Raw genomic sequence first — 19,390 nt, forward strand, 5'->3', positions numbered from 1 at the left:
ACCCAAACCAGTCTGGGATTGTGTGGTTACAACATTATGATTTTGAATCATATGATTATGATTATTGCAGCCATGGACTCATAGAATTGTCCTCAGTTGCCCTTTGTAGGTGATTTCTAAGCTATCCTTGGGTAGACATCAATGAAACAATTCCTACCACTTGAAAACCAGTTTCAACTTTTCCTGGTTGATAGATACTATTATTGCTCCATCAACTCAGTATTTTCAGAACTGCCTTTGAAGCAGTGAGAGCTGAGGGCTTTAAAACATTTTTTTCCTCACAGACAGAAAGGCCAACTTGGAGTATTTTAAGATAAACTTATATTTTATCCAGTTGTTTTTCTAGTTCCAAAGAGATTTTACCCAACAGAGCAGGAGCTCTATGGAATGTCTGGAACCTGGGAAGGATCTTTTATTTTTTCATCTGCCTCTATCTCTCAAAACAATTGAGCCATGATGCTGACCACACCTGGCTCGGCAGGGATAACCCAGCTCTGCCAAGGAAATGAGTCCCATGTGAAGTTGTGAAGGATAAGGAAAGTCAAGGAAAGAGGGCAAAAAAACCCCTAAAGTGATGCTCATCACTTCCAAGCAGCAGCCTGATGCCTGGCCAGTCTTGGAGCAGTGACCACCTTGAAGGACAAGTAGAATGGTTACTTGGGAAGAAGTTTGGAGAAGCAAAGAGATCTGCAGGACCTTTTAGCTGAGCCCTTCCCAAGCACTATGGCAGACAAGAGGAGCTCTTCCCCTCACACTTCATTCCAGTGACCAGAAGGGGAACCAAAACCATTTTGAACAGCATCTTGCAGCCAAGTCAGAAGAGAGATGACTTGAACTTGGAGCCATCCCACTCAGAGACTTCTCCCCCAAGAACACACCAGCACAGGAACAAAAGTTCTCCCAGATAATGCCATTAGAAAATTAACATAAAAGGAAGTGTTTCCTTCAGATGTGGTGACTGCCCAATAAGCTTTGAAGTGAAAAAAGAAAAAAAAAAAAGCTTAGCATCCATTTCATTGGTTTTTAAGCCTCATTAAACTAAAAGTTTATGAAATCTGGACACCTCCAACCTCTTTCAAACAGAGAAAGAAATGCAATGGATTAGATAAAAATTTTTCAAAGATAATTACACAATATTTTTCTTTTTATCAAGCACAGCAGGGGCTTGGGTAGAAGATGCTCAGTAAGAGCAGAGCATTACACCTAAAGCTGCACAGGGCCAGCAGCAACAGGACCAAAATAAGCCCCAAAATTCCCAGGATTCCCAGGAATTTGGGATGAGTGCAAGTGGCCAGGTTCACCAGGGCTCTGCAGCTGAGCCCCATGGGTGGACAGGGGTCAGCACTGAATAAATGTGGTAAAAGTCTGCTAGAACAGAACAACCAGAGGTAGAAATTTCATCCATCATTAGAGACACAAAACTGGGGACTTCTGGGTTACTTTTTTTGAAGCAGTCAGTACATCTTAGTTTCTTGGGATTAGCCTGACAATGCAAAACCATTTTTCTGGGCATTAAAAACAAAACAACAAACCAAATATCCAAACCTCAAAACCAGCTGAAGGGAATCAATGGCATGAATTTTAAATAAAGATTACATTAGAGTTTGAAAGACATACTCAGCATCTTTCACTCTTTAAGCCCCACAATTTGGAGCTGATTAGAGACATCTAAATCTAACTACAAATGGGAAGGGAAATCATATAAAAATGTATAAATGCAGGAGGACAGCAAGCAGCTGAATCCAACCTGCAAAGCTGAATTCATTTTCTCATGAAGATTTGAAGAAGCTTGTTTGTATCTGAAGTGCAAATAAGCTTTTAATTGCCTTCAGAAATTCCTGAGGCTGGGGTTCCAGCTAAAGCAAAAATGGGCAAGGAAGAAAACTGGAGATATTTGACAGCAGGTAAAGAAACAGCACCTGAAGTCAGCACATGGACAATGTGTATTTCTGGAGTACCAAGGAACTGAAGACTTCCACTGTTACTTTTTTAGGTTTAAGTCAATGCAAAAAAATAAGAGATATCACAGAGAGTTCCATGATTCTTTCTAACTGGAACAACTGAGGTGTTTTCTCTGAGGCAGGGATCTCTGTCAAGGCTGAAGGGAGCAACTTAGAGGCTCCTTGGATTGTCTGCCCCAGCTCCATCACACTGTTGCAAACATCTCTTCACATTACTCTCCACCACACAAGCAAAATGCATTTGTATTAATTATCCTCTATGTTAACTTTCCACCTACTACACTGCAGAGGAAAACAGCTCAGCCCCTGGCAGCTTTCAGTGCACCAAATTTCATGGAGAAATGGATTAGCTCACTTGGTGACATCATCCAGACCAAACCCATGGACAAAATTAAAGGCTGCACTCACTGTTTTAATCAAGCATTATACCCAGCACCCAAACCAGCAGTGTTGGCTGCTCATCAAGTCTGAACATCTCATTTTGTCTCAAATTCTTAGCTTGCTCTAATGGCAGCTGAGAATGATTTTTACAAATCTGGTTGTAATTTCTGGTGCATTTAGCAGTTCTTGTTTACTCTCTCAGGTGAAGAAGCAGAGAAGTGGCAGAGTGGCCACCACCACTGTCCTGGGAAGAAAATCTTGCAGAACTCAGTCCTTTAACAATCAGTTTCTGACTTAAGAGATTTTAGTTTTGTTACTGAAATAAAAAAATTCATCACTTACCTTCTTCCTTTCTTTTCTTTGCTTCTTCCTCACTTCTCTCTTTAGCCTTTAAGGCTTCATCTGCTTTAGCTGCAAAGAAAAGCAACAACAGCAAACTTGAGAATCAGTTCCCTTCTTTTGCCAAACAACATTTCCTGGTGAGTCAAACCCAATTCCCTGATTTCAGATTCTGTGATGTGCAAAAAGTAACAGAATTTGGGTCTCTTCTTTAAAGAGACTCCAACAGCTCACACCTGCTATCAGGGAGGAGAATTTTTTGCCTGCACTATCAGCTCAATAAAAACCTCTGCTTTTTTTTTTTTTTTTTTTTTTGTTAAGTGAAACTTTTAAGAGTTTTTGTTCCATTTGCCCCCAAACTGAAGTCTAAATACCAAAGGCAGTGCATTTAAAGAAAGATTTGCTACCATAGTGAGTAATCCATCAGACCTCTTTGGAGGATAAGAAAGGAGACAATGTTTTCAGGGCTGCAGAGCTGCAGCTAGCATTTAAAATAGGAGTCAAATACCTATTACTTAGTATTAAATTAGGCAGTATACAATTTTCTCTTCACTGCAAATCATAGCAGCAGTACTTTACTCATGTTATGACAGTATTTTTAAAAAGAATCTTTCTCCCTCTAGAAACCTCTCCCCTTATTACTTAATTATCTACTAGTTGCTCAACTGCAGGGGTTTTCAAACACTTTACTACAGATGTTAAAGAAGATTAAAAATATACAGCACAGTAACAAGGGACTATCAATATACTCTGTAAATTAATTAAATTTCTGTTCTAGCACATCATTTATTCCAAAGCATTAATGTCTCAAAGGAGCCATTCTCTTTTATTGCCATCTCACTGCCTGATGAGTGAACTACGTGAAAATAAGTCTCTAATAGCATTATACTTGATGAAATATTAAGTTTTAAAAAGTAGCACCATGTCAAAAGGAAAAGGAGCAAAAAGAAAGAGAATTCAGAATTTAAACCAGGCCAACTTAGGTCAATAAAGTCCCTGCAAACAGCAGCACAAGGAGCAAATGCTTTTTCAGTTTTGCAGATACTTAGTCCTACCACTGCCTGCATCAACCAATAATTCATAAAAACAAAAAGCAGCTCAGGAACGGGGTGGGAAGGGGTCTTTCCAACCCCAGGGTCTTTTGTGCAGTCAGTAGCTACACCTCTTTAAAAAAATGCAACTGAAATAGTGGTGTTCCAAAATGACACAAGCAATTACACAGACATCTGTTTCCATTTACATGCTTTTATACATATTTAGACTACATTTAAAGTCATGAAATATTAAAACTTTTCTGCCAGTGAAGATCATTACAAGGATCTATTAAATAAGATAATAAAAACAAACTGCTAGTAACTCTAAAGACTTTTACTTCATTTACACTTTATTCTCCCTGGTATAAGGACAAGGATAATAGAAATTCCATTTAAATTCAATTTTGGTTATATGTGTAATTGTAGATATACCCCTTGAGTCATGTAAAATGCTCAGCTTATGTTTCTTTCAAATTATCCCGCTCAGATCCACATTCTACTCCTTACAACTGTCTTCAATATGTATTAGCAGAGCTCATTAGGTTGAAATTTAATAATGCAAACATCAGGTGGATTTCAAGAACCTCCATTATCAACACAAGATGGATGGCTTATATAGCTCTTGGGCCAACTGGGCACAATTTAGATTCAATAAACTACCAGGCCTAAATTTGATTTATCTGTTCCACTCTGCTACTTTGTTCTTCCTCACCGATTTGTTGCTGCACAGAACAATTCATTGGGTAGCTCAGTGGTTATCCAAGGCAAAAAAAAAAAAAAAAAAAAAATTAAAACACACAAGAAAGATGTTACTGGTCTGTGACTGAATTTCTGCTCAGCAATTTAACAACTGCAAATTTCCAGCTCTTCTAACTACAGTGAAAACTTCTGCCAGCAGCAACAGAGCTGTCCTTTAAAGTCCTGGTTAATTCCTTTGGTGATGGAGCAATGTAGGAAGTATCATGAGAAGAATTCTCTACACAAAACTGCTCATTAGCAGCAATTTCAGGTAGTCCCTAAATCCACAGTAAGGTGTAGAGGTTCCAGGGCACCCTCCCTTACAAGCAGCAGAACCCATGTCTTGCTTTAAGAACTTTATGCCAACAATTAATTTTCCTCAAATATTTCAAATTCTCTGTCCTTGTTCACTGGCAAAGCACCATCAGAACCTGAGATTTATTTTGATCAAATCAAGTTGTGATTAAACAGCATTAGAAGATCCTTACAACTTACTCCAAGGTTAATAGAGCCCCTCTGTTCTGCGGGCCACTACTCTCCCCTTACTCCTTGTTTCAGGGGGTGCAAGAACACATGCTGGCCACTTAAAATCACTTAAAAGCCCTGATATTTGGAAGAGAAATCAGTTCTCCTGCCAGGCACTTCCCTTAAGCTGGAGGAGGACAGACAGACAGCTGCTTATCACCCCCAGCAGATCAAAGAAGTCACTTCAGCAAAAGTCTGGTTTTAATTGATCCAGGTAGTGGGAGTGCTGAGATTGCTCCTGAAACTGGGCTTCCTGCATGGATAAACAGCCAGCATGGCAAAAGCCTGACTGCTTACAAAGCTTTCTAAAATAGAAAATAAATAAATAAAGAGGTGCTCGAGCTTGCAGCCTTTAAGAGCTCATCCAACCCCAGATAAAATTACAATGCTATTGATTTGATTTCCACCACCACCCCCCCCTTCTCTGAAGGATGGGAAAATGACACACGGAAGATGTTTGAGATGTTTACCTACACAAAAATAATAAAGTTGGGAAATGCAGATATTTGCTGGTAGCTGCTGGACAAAGTCATGCAAGAAAGAAGAAATAAATGCTGTCTTTGCAGTGAGAATGAACATCTCTGTAGGGAGAATTAGCTATGAGCAAAGGGTAGGTACACACAAATAAATACAACTCAGAAGTGGAACAACATTGCTGAATTACACCACAGCCATTAACAATTAAAACTGAGCTACATTAAGCACCTCCTCTGTTATTCAAAATAAAAACCAAACCCAAAACACCCTTCAGCACAGTTTTACATCAGCACAGCTTTACCAGCCATGGCTCACAGGCTATCCCACACTCTGTGTTCCTGATATTCACAGCAATTCTCAGCTTTTTGCTCACTCACCTGTCAAGCAGACCCTCCCTGCACCCACCCCAAACATCCAGGCTCCTCTTTGTTTTCCCACCCAGACTTTTCATGCTCACTCAGATTTTCCTTTTTAATTCTTTCCTAGTTAATTCCATGTATTCATAGTCCTTTCTCCTCTAAATTTTTCCTCCCTTATTGAAAAGAAAGTCTCCCAAGAAATACGTAAGAAAGTTGATAAATCATTTTAATAAACTAAAAGCATTTAATAATCTATGTTGCTCCTAAACTGTATGGCATGTTTTCTGTTCTCCTAGAACTTAATCATTTTTAATGACAAAGAAAAAAAAAGTAAAAAACAGGAAGGGAAAAAGGAATTGAAAACAAAAATAAAAAAGTAAGAATGAACAACCTCATAGGTTCTGAAAAATATTTCAAGCTCAAAACATAAAAAATTATCTTATTTTACGTGGGATGACATATATTTGGCTTTTAACAGTTACACTACTACTTGGTGCCTTCCCTCTTCCAGCCAGCTCAGGGCATTATCTAACTAGTGTCCTTCAATCAAACCAACCACACTTCCCTCATAGCTATTTAACTTGACAGTTTGCATAAATATTGACACAACCAGGCACATGGGTGATAACTGATAATGACAAAATGAAAATACCCTTCCTGCTGCTGCACTCCCTTCCAGTGACACAGCATGGGAGACACCTGGGTGCCCAGGGAAGCCCCAGAAGAACCTGAGGTTCAACCACAATTTTGTTTAATGGCTTTGAAGAAGTGACTTGCTCTTAGCCACCCAAGATTAGGGTCGTCCCCAGAGAGAACAGGGGCATTAAATGCTGACAAAAATGTCACTAATCAAAAGCTCCTTGGTACTAGGATTAAAGGAAAAGGATGGTTAGCAATGAGCCTGACGATTTTCAAAGTGCAGTGAAAAGCAACTTTTGTGAACAGGAGCAAAAGTATTTTTTTTAACTCTTTTTCAACACTGAGCTGTTCATGCTTATCATCAGTTCAGGTGGCACTAGGAGCCAACAGCACCTTTTGCTTACCAGGAAGATGTAGAAAAACACACTGCAAAAATCAATAGATTCTGCATTAAAATATGCTGTCTTACTGCAGGACATTATGCTAACAGGAAATGGTGGAACAATCTCTTCAGAGAAAAAAAAAAAAGAAAGAAAAAAAAAAAAAGAAAAAAAGCTTTTCCAGGAAAGAAAAAAAAAAAGAAAAAGAGAGAAAGCAAATGATCTTCACAAATAAATCATCTTCTAAATAGAAGCTCCACCTGAGAGCTGCTGGAACTGGTGGTTTTCAACCCTTGTGTGAAGAACGTATGGATCAACTCATCCCTGCCACAGACAGCTCTGGAAGAAACATCTCTCCCAAGCCATGGAGAGAAACCAAAGGCCAAGACCAGGGATAATATTATTTTCCCTTAATTATTGAGTTTGAGAACAATGGCAAATTAAGAGGAATAAGCAGGAACTTTCATTTCAAACGGCAGTGGTTTCTTTTCATGCATTTTGCAGGGCAGCTGGAGGTGCTGATTCTCCCGGGGCTTTCACCACCCATTTCCCACCTGCAGATCACCCAGGGATTTATTGCTCTGTGTCACATTCCTGCACACAGGCTCCATGGCCTGCTGGCCTCCAGCCCTGGCTACCAACCACCCCAACTGACGTCCCAGCTGACGTCCACTTGAAGTATTTATATTCTAAAGTCATTTAAGTTGATGCTTTTCTTCTTCCCTTTCTTCCTTTTCCTCTCCTCACCTCATCCTCCTCTCCTCCTCCTCCCCTCCTCCCCTCTCCTCCTTTCTCCTCACCTCCTCTCACCTCTTCCTCCTCTCCTCACCTCCTCCTCCTCTCCTCTCCTCCTCCTCCTCTCCTCTCCTCCTCCTTTCTCCTCACCTCCTCTCCTCACCTACTTTTCCTCTCCTCTCCTCACCTCCTCCTCTTCTCTCCTTTCCTTACCTCCTCCTCCTCTCCTCTCCTCTCCTCTCCTCACTTTCTCCTCCTCCTCCTCTCCTCTCCTCTCTTCTCCTCTCCTCACCTCACTTCCTCCTCCTCCTTTCTCCTCTCCTCACCTCCTCCTCCTCTCCTCACCCCACTTCCTCCTCCTCCTTTCTCCTCTCCTCTCCTCTCCTCACCTCACCTCCTCCTCCTGTCCTCACCTCCTCCTCCTCCTCTCCTCTCCTCTTACCTCACACCACACCACACCACACCTCACCTCACCTCCATTTCAGCTGCTATTTCTTTTCCCTGTGCTGGGCACTGGTGAGGCCCAGCAGGACCCTGAGGGGTTGGAGTGTGTCCAGAGCAAGGCAGTGGAGCTGGGAAAGGGTCTGGAAAACCAGGAGTGTCTGAGGGAGCTGTGAGTGGTGATCCTGGATCAGAGGAAGCTGAGGGGAGACCTTGTGGCTCTCTGCAACCCCCTGAGAGGAGGTGTTGGGCTCTGCTCCCCAGGAACAAGAGGGAACAACCTCAAGTTGTGCCAGGGAAGGTTTAGATTGGAGCTGGGAACAATTTCTCCCTGGAAAGGGTTGTGAGGGCCTGGCCCAGGCTGCCCAGGGCAGGGCTGGAGTCCCCATCATCCCTGGAGGGGTTTCAGAGCCCTGGGGATGTGGGGATGAGGGACATGGGGCAGGGGTGGCCTGGGCACTGCTGGGGTAACAATTGATCTGAAAGGTTTCCAACCTGGTTCCAATCTGGTTTCCAGCCAGAACATTTCTGATTTTATGACTCAAAAGAGTCATGGTGGAGAGTATCACTGAGCATGCCACCCCATCAGCCATTCTGGTAAAAACCATCACCATATTATTTAAAATAAACCAGCAGATTATTAACTATTTCAAGGTGGAAATAGGGCAGATGCTGTTCTAGGGAGATGAGGGGAAGAGGATTCCCTGTTGGAATGGAAATTGGTTTACTGATAAAGTTTAAAAATCAGGAGTGTCAGAACACCCGCTGACTGCAAACAGCAAAGCAGCTGGAAAAACACAGTAAATTCAACATAATTGTGGGCTTTCCAACTCTTCAAGCTTACAAAACCCAGGCTACACAGCTCAAGATGTATCTGGGGAAAAGAAAGCAAACTCCAAACCCATGTAAGGAGATGACAGCTAAAATGCAGCCAAGCCATCCACAGTGCTCATCAGAAAGACCTAATCGTTTCTTTTAAACACAAACACTTTTGCACTTATAAAATATTCAGTCAGCTCACATATAAAAATACAAGTATAATCCATTATTAATTTACAAGACCGTATTTAATTTACATGCTATTTTTCTCTTGTATATTAAATTTATCAAGGCTCGTGGAAATCCTCTCTGCTGAATATTCATACACTGACATGTAAAGTTATCTATTATACATCCAAAAAATTCCAACATGAATTCAAAACAAGCACTTCCTCAGATATATCCTTAGGCAGGAACAGAAGGAGCAGAGTCTAGAAGCTGTTAGTTCAAAACCAGAAGTGACATCACCACACACATTTTTATTGGACCACATTTAGATCATTTTTCTCAATTTTTGGCTTTTCAGTCCATGCTTAAATAACATTTCCCTAACATTTAGAGAGCACAAACATTCAGGTGGCCATTGGTCAAGTTCATCCCTGGACAAGTGTCCCCTGGCCCTGCCAGGGTGGCTTTTTGAGCACTGTCTCCTCTCATCAGGTGGTGGCTGAGCAGCACAAAAGGGCCCTGGGGATGCTGGAGCAGCTCTGGAGCCAGGCTGGGAATTGGGGGTGTTCAGCATGGAGAGGAGAAGGATGAAATGGGGAGACCTTGGAGCAGCTTCCAGTGCCTGAAGGGGCTCCAGGAAAGCTGGGGAGGGACCTGGGACAAGGCATGGGATGGCAGGAGCTTCGAGTGATGGTTTTAAACTGAAAGGGGGAGACTGAGATGAGATTTTAGGAAGAAATTGTTTGGGGTGAGGGTGCTGAGCCCCTGGCCCAGGTTTCCCAGGGAAGCTGTGGCTGCCCCATCCCTGGCAGTGTTCAAGGATGGGTTGGATGAGGCTTGGAGCATCCTGGGCTGGTGGGAGGTGTCCCTGGGACTGGATGAGCTTTAAGGTCCCTTCCAACCCAAACCAGTCTGGGATTCTTTAATTCCTGCTCAATTCCCTTCCTTTAGGGATTCTGGAAAGCATTTCCTTTGGTATAACATCTCCTGCTACAATGCAGCTATTGAGCATCCTTCTGCCAGCACTCATGAGGGTTTTCCAGAACATAAACCATATCTTTTGGTGAAGGAGAAATCCAGTAATGTGGGAAAGCACAAGCAAAACCCAAACGTTTTCTTCCTCTCGTTCTAACATTGTATTTGTGAAGATAAATCCTTTAACACCAACCAGACAATTTTTCACTCGTTTCTTTTGTTTTTTCACTTGTTTCTTTTTTTTTTAATTGCCACCCTTTTCAAAATGCAGGTTGTTGCTAGCCTGCTGGCTGCAGACAACACAGGGTGAAAGCAGAGCATCAAAGAGAGAACATCCAAAATCTCACCAACCCTCACCCCAACCAAGCAGCACAAGTTATTGTGAAGTCAAAACGGGTTAAATATTAACCAAACTTCTCAGGAGAGAGACAGGGGGGAGCATGGACATCCTCGTCCAGAATATTAACGTGCTGCTGAGAAAAAAACACCCTGCAAGGGGACGAGGAGTGTTGGGAAGCAAGAGGTAAGACTGGAGAGGGGCAAAACTCCGTGGCCAACCTCCCCGAAGGCTTCCCACCTCCCGGTTACTGCCTCCTGTATTAAGACTGCCTTTCTCATCACTTAATGCTTATTTTCATCACTTTGCTTAAAATATTGATAATCAATTAAGGCTACGTCTGTTTTGCCACAGAATCTGTGTCACAGTCTATCAGGCTGTCAGGGCCAATTCAATCCTCATTCAAAGTTAATTTTTTCTTCATAAATCTGCCTTTGGAGGAGTCATTAGGCGCGGAACATAGCCCGAGGTGCAATCACCTATTCTCTTTCATTAGAGGCAGGCAGGGAAGGTGAGGGAGATTATTAGAACTTTGGAATGATCACAAAGCAGCGTGCTGCCTGTCAGATCCCCCCAACATTTAATTCATCTTGCCAACTCGCCACTGCGCGCTGCCAACAGTTTTAAATGGACATTATTCATGAACAGCTGTGACATGCTGAATATTCTGAAGCAGGGATGATGAAAAAAAAAAAAAAAAGCAGTGCCCCCCCCCTTCTCTCCCCTTTGACTGGAAAATTAATTCTATGGTCAAAACAATTAGGAATAGAACAAACATCTTTTGTGATGTTATTTTTAGTCCTCCAAGATATCCCACTTAAAAAGCGATTATTGGGGAAATATCGGTGTTTAAACGAGGAGGGGTAGCTGGGGCTGCAGAGGATTGCTTGAAGAACAATGTGCTGTTTCCCTGACTGTGGAAATAACAAGTTGTTGGGTTGAGGGTTTTTTTAAGCAATTAGAGAATTAGCTAGCTTCATCCTCTGGTCTGCTGATCCCTTCCTAAAATGCAGCCAAATGAGATGACACGTTGGATTTGAATCCGGTGCCATATTAAATTACACCCTGCTTTGCTCCTGATGGACAATCAGTTGCAGTGAGAGAAACAGATTTCCAAAATCAGATATATTTATTGTTGCTTCTCCAGTGAAAAGGAGCACGCTGCAGCCATTATAGCATTTTGAAGGTAGGAAAGGCAGAAATGCTGGTACAAGTGACTGGCATCCCCAGAAATTCAGTAAAACCCCTACAGTCCCTCTGCAGTATCCCTTAATGCATGCAAGGGTTTTAAGATGTAGATACTTTAAGGAAAAGTAATTTACATCTAATGAAATAAGATCAAGTAGTTCCTTGAATTTCATTATGCAAGTCAAGAGAATAGAAATTTACATTTTTTCTGTTATTCCTATGAAAACGGAGTCATCATTAACAAACTTCTCACAGCCCCCCTTCATCCTCCTCCCCAAACAGCCACAGTTTCAGGCTGCAGAATGAAGGGCCAGATCCTCAGTGAATTCAGGTTAGCACAATTCCACTGCCTTCAACAGAGCTGAGAAAATTTACTCCAGCTGAGGATCAGGCACTAAATATTTATAGCAAAAAAACCCAACAATAATTATAATAGTAATACTAACAATGTCTTAATAGGCAGATCTCAGCTAGGTACATTCATCTATTATTGAGTGCATTTCTAATTTTTCTTTTCCCCACACATCTGATCAAAAATTCAACCAAAATATCTTTTAACACCAAGGATTAATTGGCCTCAATTGCTTCCCTGGCTCCTGACTCATTGCACTGGACTCTACTAAATATTGCAAAGACTTTGTTCCATCTCACAACAAGCTGCATGTTACCAGCTTGGACATCTTGTAGTCAACTTATTGTCACCTAAGACCCAGCCCTTCCAAACTGCAGCTGAGTTTAGAAAAAAATCCTGTAATTGGATGCAATTCTTGTCTTGCCTGATATTTAGTTTTGGAGAGAAAATTGTTTCTCAGAATAATTTGATAGCTGCTGCTGCTGGTGGGGTGGAGCTGAGCACCCAGGAGGAAAAGACCTCAGGGCTGCTCTTAGGGGATGACTTCCATCCCCCTCTCTCTTTCTTCCTTTAAAAAAAAAAATAAAATCTTACTTTCTTTTGGAAACCATGGCATGAAAGTGGCTCTAGGCCACTGTAGGGAATTTCAGAACCCCACCAATAATTGGTTTTGAAGCTTGTAATGCAGAATTAAATCAGGAATCCACGACATCAAAACAGGTTTGCATTTTAAGTTCTTAAATTCAATTGTAGCTATAAAACGGAAAGGAAAGGAGCTATCTTGACAAGATACCAAGGTATTTTAAGTTGCACTGTGTACTCTTGTCAAAATACTAACTTATACCTATTAGCAAATAAAAGTGGCACCTGCTATTTGGGTGAGGACTCTGAAAACCTACATGTAAATAATGAAGAGGTCTCTTATTCTTGTTGGAGAGAAGATTTTTTTTTATGGTAAGTTATGGAAAACTGTGAGCTTGCTACCTCACAGAAAAAAATAAAATAAATAAAACATAAAGAAGTCACTTAAAAAAATAAACCAACACCAACAACATGTGGGAGAGATTAAGATCAATTATGAGTGCAAGAACTTCTTTCCTATAATAAAATACAGGCCAAATGAAAAGAAAACTCCACCAGTGATTAGAAATGGCTGTGGAATACACACATGCAAAGCTGTCTGCCCCTGACAGTTTTTTTAAGACTTTGGAAGAGTCTAAGTCTCTAATGAACAACCTGCTAAAAAATTAAACTTTGAAATTCCTCTAAAACAAGTTAGAAATAATCAAAGGTCAGTAAGATCAGAATACATACATCTGAACCCTCATTGCTAAAGGAGATGCCTACAGACTTGATGCAACAAATGCTTTCAAAACCATCACACCAATTCTGGAATTTAATAATTCCCAATTTAGGTTGGGGATTTTTCCATCACCAAGCTCAGTGCTAGAAGGACCCTGCCCTTCCCTTTGAGGATATGAAGTCCTTCAATGAAAACCAAAGTGAGCACCTATTCTTCTCCAAGTTCCACAGGACAAACCCAAGAACTTCTTGCTGCTCTCCCAGCGTGCTCCCTTCACCTTGCAGAAGCCAGATGATGGTTTTGAGGACAATTTCAGAGGAATAAATCCAGACCTTGGTAAGATCAGTGGGTCCAGCATCCCACCCCCAAGGAGCACTCATTCCTGCTGGAACATGCCAGCCCCTCAGGTCCAATTACTTATTGCCTCTGCATGAGAAATTAGCTCTCTGCTGTACTAACCCCATACCTTTATTAAGAAAAGGCAACAGCTCCTCCATATCCTGTCACAAAGAAATTATGTGACTCTGCAAAAATACTTATCTGCTTAAAATCCAATCACTAATAAAAATATTTAAATGATACCTGGAAAAAAAAAAAAACAACCCAGCCCTGGCAATGCTCCTCCAATAGAATTGTCATTTCAGCCTGTGTATTGAGAATGGCTGTGGGTTTTTCTTTCTGGGATTAACAGCAGAATTCAGGCTGACAGCTTGTCAGCAAACTCAAGAAATTCAGTCACAAAACTTTGATTCAAACTGAGCCCTTCTTTCATCTGCCAATTTGAGACCGTCAGGAATCAGCAGGTGAAGTGAAAAGCGAGCAGATGACAACTAATCTGGCTATCCAAAGGGAGCAATAAACCACAGAGTGCTTACAAATGATTATGGGGAACAACCCTGAGAAAAACCAAACCCACCCAGAGCACCTTCTAAAGGCTCTGAGAATTTTCACCTCCTGCTTTGGAACCGAAGGAAAACGTCCCCAGGAAACCCGTGGCAGTGGCTCCTGTCAGCAAGGCTGCCAGCACAGCCCCAGCCCTGCAATGCTGGTAAAAACCCCTCCTGGCTCAGCAGTTTCATGGCAGGTTTGAAAAGAAACCCTCATCATACATGAGTTTAAATCCTCTAATTTACCCCTGGCTCCTGCTCAATGACCAATGATCTGTTCCATCCACAACAATCTTTGAATCATAGAATCATAGAATAGGCTGGGTTGGAAGGGACCTCAGAGATCATCGAGTCCAACCCTTGAACAACTACCACAGTCACCAGCCCATGGCACTGAGTGCCACATCGAGTCGCTTTTTAAATGTCTCCAGGGATGAAGAGTCCACCACCTCCCCAGGCAGCCCATTCCAATGGCTGATCACCCTTTCCGTGAAAAAATTCTTTCTAAATCCAATCTGAACTTCCCCCGGCACAATTTAAGACCATGGCCTCTTGTCTTGCTGAGAGTTGCCTGGGAAAAGAGCCCAACCCCCCCCTGGCTCCAACCTCCTTTCAGGGAGTTGGAGAGAGTGATGAGGTCTCCCCTGAGCCTCCTCTTCTCCAGCCTCAACACCCCCAGCTCCCTCAGCCTCTCCTCAGAGGATCTGTGCTCCAGTCCCTTCCCCAGCCCAGTTGCCTCCTTTGGACCTGCTCCAGCACCTCAATCTCCTTCCTGAGCTGAGGGGCCCAGAACTGGACACAGGACTCAAGCTGTGGCCTCCCCAGGGCTGAGCACAGGGGCAGAATCCCTTCCCTGGACCTGCTGGCCACGCTGTTCCTGAGCCAGCCCAGGATGCCATTGGCCTTCTTGGCCACCTGGGCACACTGCTGCCTCCTCTTCAGCTTCCTGGCAATCCAGACTCCCAGCTCTCTTTCTGCCACTCTGTGCCCAGCCTGGAGCTCCCCATGGGGTTCTTGTGTTGAACCTCATCCCCTTGGGATCAGCCCAACTCTCCAGTCTGTCCAGGTCCCTCTGCAGAGCCCTCCTGCCTTCCAGCTGATCCACACTCCCCCCAGCTTGGTGTAATCAGCAAACTTGCTGATGATGGACTTTGGCCACTCATCTGCTCTGGAAACCACAAATAAAGAGCATGATTTCTGCACCACACAGTCCAAACACCAACAAATTGCAAAGATAATTATCCAGATCTATTTCCCTGGTCCTTCTGGTACCAGATCCCAGGTACTGGCTGCAGCCAAATGGGAAATGTCAGAAAAAAAACACTCCCCATGGAGCTCAGCCAGGACAGCCCTCCATGGCCTGTCCAAAAATGCCACATATGCCCCAAAATGTTATAGAAACAACACAGACTGGTTGTTGTCACCTTTGTCACTGGTTGTCATCACCTTTGAATGAGCTTTTGGGTACCTCCTAGATGAAAAATGGACAAGCTCTACCAGGGCATCCTCTCCATCAGAGATGAGTTTCCTCAGGTGATGCCAACTTTTCCTTGGAAGTTCAGTTTTACTGTACTTCCAACTGCAAGGGATGGAAAACTGAGTAAAAATTCAGAGCTCCTGCAGCACTGCAGACCTGTCTGAAACCTGCTGGAAAAAGGAAACTGAAAACTAAGCCCCCCCCAAAAATGTATGTATTTTTAAAAATATTAAAATTCCCTTTTAGATCTGTTATTTCAACCAGAAAGACAGCAGCAATGCCCCAAAGGATGAAGATAAAGCCTTTTTAATGGTTTCTGGAGCTACAAGATTATTCCTTCAATATGGAGAACACACAGCCTGGGTTCTCTGACAGAGACTACTCAGCCCTGCTTAAAATTTGGACATATTCTGAAATACCTTGAATAACAGGCAAGGTGCTAGAGAACATTGTCTGTCAGGGAGGGAGAAGAGAAGTTTCCTGTGGTAACAAATTATTTATATCAAACGTGGTCATATTAAATTAACTTCCAAATGCATAATTACAAATTTAATTACAGTTATAAAAGTACAGTACGGTGAAAACTTAATAAAGAATGATGTGCAATTAATATACAAATAATGGTGCAAGAACCAAGAAGCATTTCAGAGGATTTTTGAAGAAAGAGGGAACTTTCTTTGCCCTACTCATAGGAATTTTCCACTCTTACCATAATGTTACTGCTAAAACCTTTGTGAAGCAACAGAAAACAAAAAGGATAAAAAACTTATTTTTAAAATACATTTTTTAAAGTGTATTTTAAAAATGTATTTTAAAAAATACATTTTTTTAAAGTACTAGAAGTCCATGAACACCAAAACATCATTAAAACAAAAATTATTCCTGAGTCTTATCACTGAAGAGTGTTATCAGAGTCAGAAAGGTCCTGAGCAGGGCACTGGGACTCGGGCAGTGATGGAAACCTCCCAGGATTTACTGTGCCTTAACTGCAGAATCATGAGACAGGCACCCAAAAGAACCTGACACCTGGCACCAAAAGGGGGAGTGTGTGTCAAGGGAAGATTTGTGGGCAGGACTGATTGCTGATGCCAACACACACTCAATTACACTCCTGATAGCCTTGAGATCCTGGAGAAACCCTGAGTCCTGCAACAGAGCCCAGGACTCACTCTGCTGAAAAAAAAAAAAAAAAAAAAAAAATATATATATATATATATATAGGAAACTACATTTTCAGCTTCTATCATTAACTACTATAATCCTTTACTGGCATTATTAAACATTCCCCCAGGATAAAAGGGGTAAATATATTGCTTAAATATTCAGTGGCTCGACTGTAAAATTTCATTCCAGATTAACTGATGAAGATGAAGAAATGCTGCTGAAAACAAACAATTTATCTTCACTAGGTGCAGCTGATCAGCTCTTGGAATCAGGCCAGAGGCTGTGTGGGTTTGAATTCAATAGCTGCATTAAAAGCAAACTATACCCCTACTACACACCCTGCTGAACACCACTGAATAAACACTTTGCTGCAGCACGGCTTCAATAATTCAAAAAGGAATTTTGGGTAAAAACGTGGTTTTTTTCTGAGGTATTGTGTCTGTGTATTTCAAGTAAGTGCTCGTTTTAAAAACCCCTATTAAAATCCATTAGAGGAAACAGGAAAACAGACAAGTCCAGAGGCTCCCAATCAGCAAAGGAGTGACTGCTAGGAGAGGGTTTAAGATTTGTCAGCAGTGAGAAAGTCACCTCCAAGGGCAGCTACCTGGGTGTAATATACACATGTATTTATTCTTACTCATCTGCAACCTTGAGAGATTCCAAGCACCTCTCCAAAGCCTGGACAGCATAATTTCAGTACAGACATATGTGCATCTATATATTTGTAGAGAGCTGTAACTAAGTAATAAATAAGCAGCCTTACTCAACACCAGAAACTCCATAAACTTACTCCAATTAGATTGCATTTCCAGTTTGCTTTACCTTGGGACCAGATGCCCTGCAAGGTCTGCTTCTGCAGTTTGAGAGTTGTCTCAGAAAGTGGAAATAATTTCAAATATGAAAACCTCACTAAATGTTTAATGGCAAAGGACCAGAGCAGTGAGGAGAGGGAATGCAGGTGATGGGTGGCCCTGCACCTCTGCTGAGGACCCAGAGCCATCACCTGCAAGAGGAGAAAACTGCTCTCTGCATCTACACGATGGGGCTTGGAGCAGCCTGGGCTGGGGGGAAGTGTCCCTGCCCAGGGCAGGGATTGGGACTGGATGAGCTTTAAAGTCCCTTCCCACCCAAACCTCTGGATGTTGTCTGCATAGCCCCCATTCTCCCAAATGAAGTCCTGATGACTGCATTAATTCATGCTCCTTAATTCCATTCCTCAGTAGCTTTATTGCAGCTTCTAGCTGACCAGAGCTTTTCTTCTAGTAAAATTTCAGATAATCTATGAAAACTGAAGAGACTGACACTGTCTACACAGGCAAATAGCACAGGAGTGACTCTGGGGGTGCAGAGGTTGGAGCCCCAGAGCCTGTGCAGACCTCAGGGGATTTGCTCAACTCCAGAAAGCAGCTCCAGAGGGAACCAGGCATGGCTGGAGGTGGTTGCCTTCCCAACTAACATCACCTGAAAGGAGCTCAGTCCATATCCTCCAGGGCTGGAAGGTGAAGCACACTGAGCTCACCCAGCCAGGGATGCAGGGAAGAACCACTTTACAAGCATCCTTCATGTCACACTCATGGCTCAAGGCTATGCTCCAGAAATACCTAAGATTATGTCTGATTTAATGTCTTTCAGGTGATTGCTTATATGCATTTTTTTAAAAACAGCCTTTTTTCATAATAACTTTAATAAGATCAGCTTTTCAGTTTCCTCCACACCTCAGTCAGGGTAATAGCAGCCTCTGGAAAACACACTCAGCTGTTTTAACCTCTCCTTCTGTCAGCACTTGATTTCAGCTCCTTTGAATGACCCCAAATCAATACCAACCAGGCTGGACTGGTTTGGAGGCCAAAAGATAAAAATAGGTAATAAAGCAGCAGTGGTTAGGGAGGTTGTGGTGTGCAGAGGTCAGGCTGAGGTCCCAGGTAAACATCCCACCCGTGTCCTGGAGCCATGGCTCACGTCTGCTTCCTCCTCCTCCTCCTCAGCCCTACACGTGGGGCCATCCTGCCCTATTGATCTCCTTCCAACCTCCAGAACCAGACATTTCCAGAGCTGACTAAAGCCCTTTAATTACCCCTCAGAGCCAGAAGGAAACCATTGATCAGGAGGTTGGGGGAGAATCCCCAGCCCCCCCAAACCCCATCAAAGCTGACGGGAAGGGCTGAGGAGCTTCCCCCCCCAACCTCCTTTGGGACCCAGATCAGTGCCCATGGACAAGGAAAAAAATCTCTGCTCACACATGCTGCCTGCACCCCTTTGGAAACTCCCCCTGGCAGGTGTCATGCTCTAAGCACGGGGTTTGATTACTCTAATTAAATATAATATTATCAACAGATCGTCCTATTGATCCCTAACCACCAGCCCCCTCCTGCTAAACAGAAAATTAAAAGCTCTGAGGGAGGGATTTGGAGGCTAAACTTGGAGTTTAATGGTTTTCATCTTAGCACTGGCTTCACTAGGTTGGATTTCCTAAATGTACTATTGATTTCTTGCTACAGCAAACACAGAATTTTAATAATTCCTTTCATGGGAGTAACATCAGCTACTTCGTTACCAGCTCAAAAAGAAATTAAATAAAACCAATCATCAGCACACATCCACTTTTTAACCAAGACTAAGAAAAATACTAAGCCAGGTTACATGAGAGGTGAAGTTGGGGTTTGATTTTAGACCTACTTTAATTAAAAAAAAAAAAAAAAAAAGCACTTTAT

General features: G+C 42.4%; 1 protein-coding gene across 2 annotated transcripts in view; it reads right to left on the minus strand.

Annotated features, from left to right (window-relative positions):
• Positions 1-19,390, minus strand: part of RSRC1 (arginine and serine rich coiled-coil 1) — a 120,829-nt gene that overhangs the window by 22,471 nt on the left and 78,968 nt on the right. For both annotated transcript variants that reach the window (XM_071752821.1, XM_071752820.1), the window contains one exon: positions 2,685-2,753. In XM_071752821.1, the coding sequence (XP_071608922.1) occupies positions 2,685-2,753 (69 nt within the window). The remainder of the gene's footprint in view (positions 1-2,684; positions 2,754-19,390) is intronic.

This window comes from Heliangelus exortis, chromosome 9 (assembly GCF_036169615.1).
Source record: "Heliangelus exortis chromosome 9, bHelExo1.hap1, whole genome shotgun sequence".
In the NCBI taxonomy this organism is placed as follows: Eukaryota; Metazoa; Chordata; class Aves; order Apodiformes; family Trochilidae; genus Heliangelus; species Heliangelus exortis.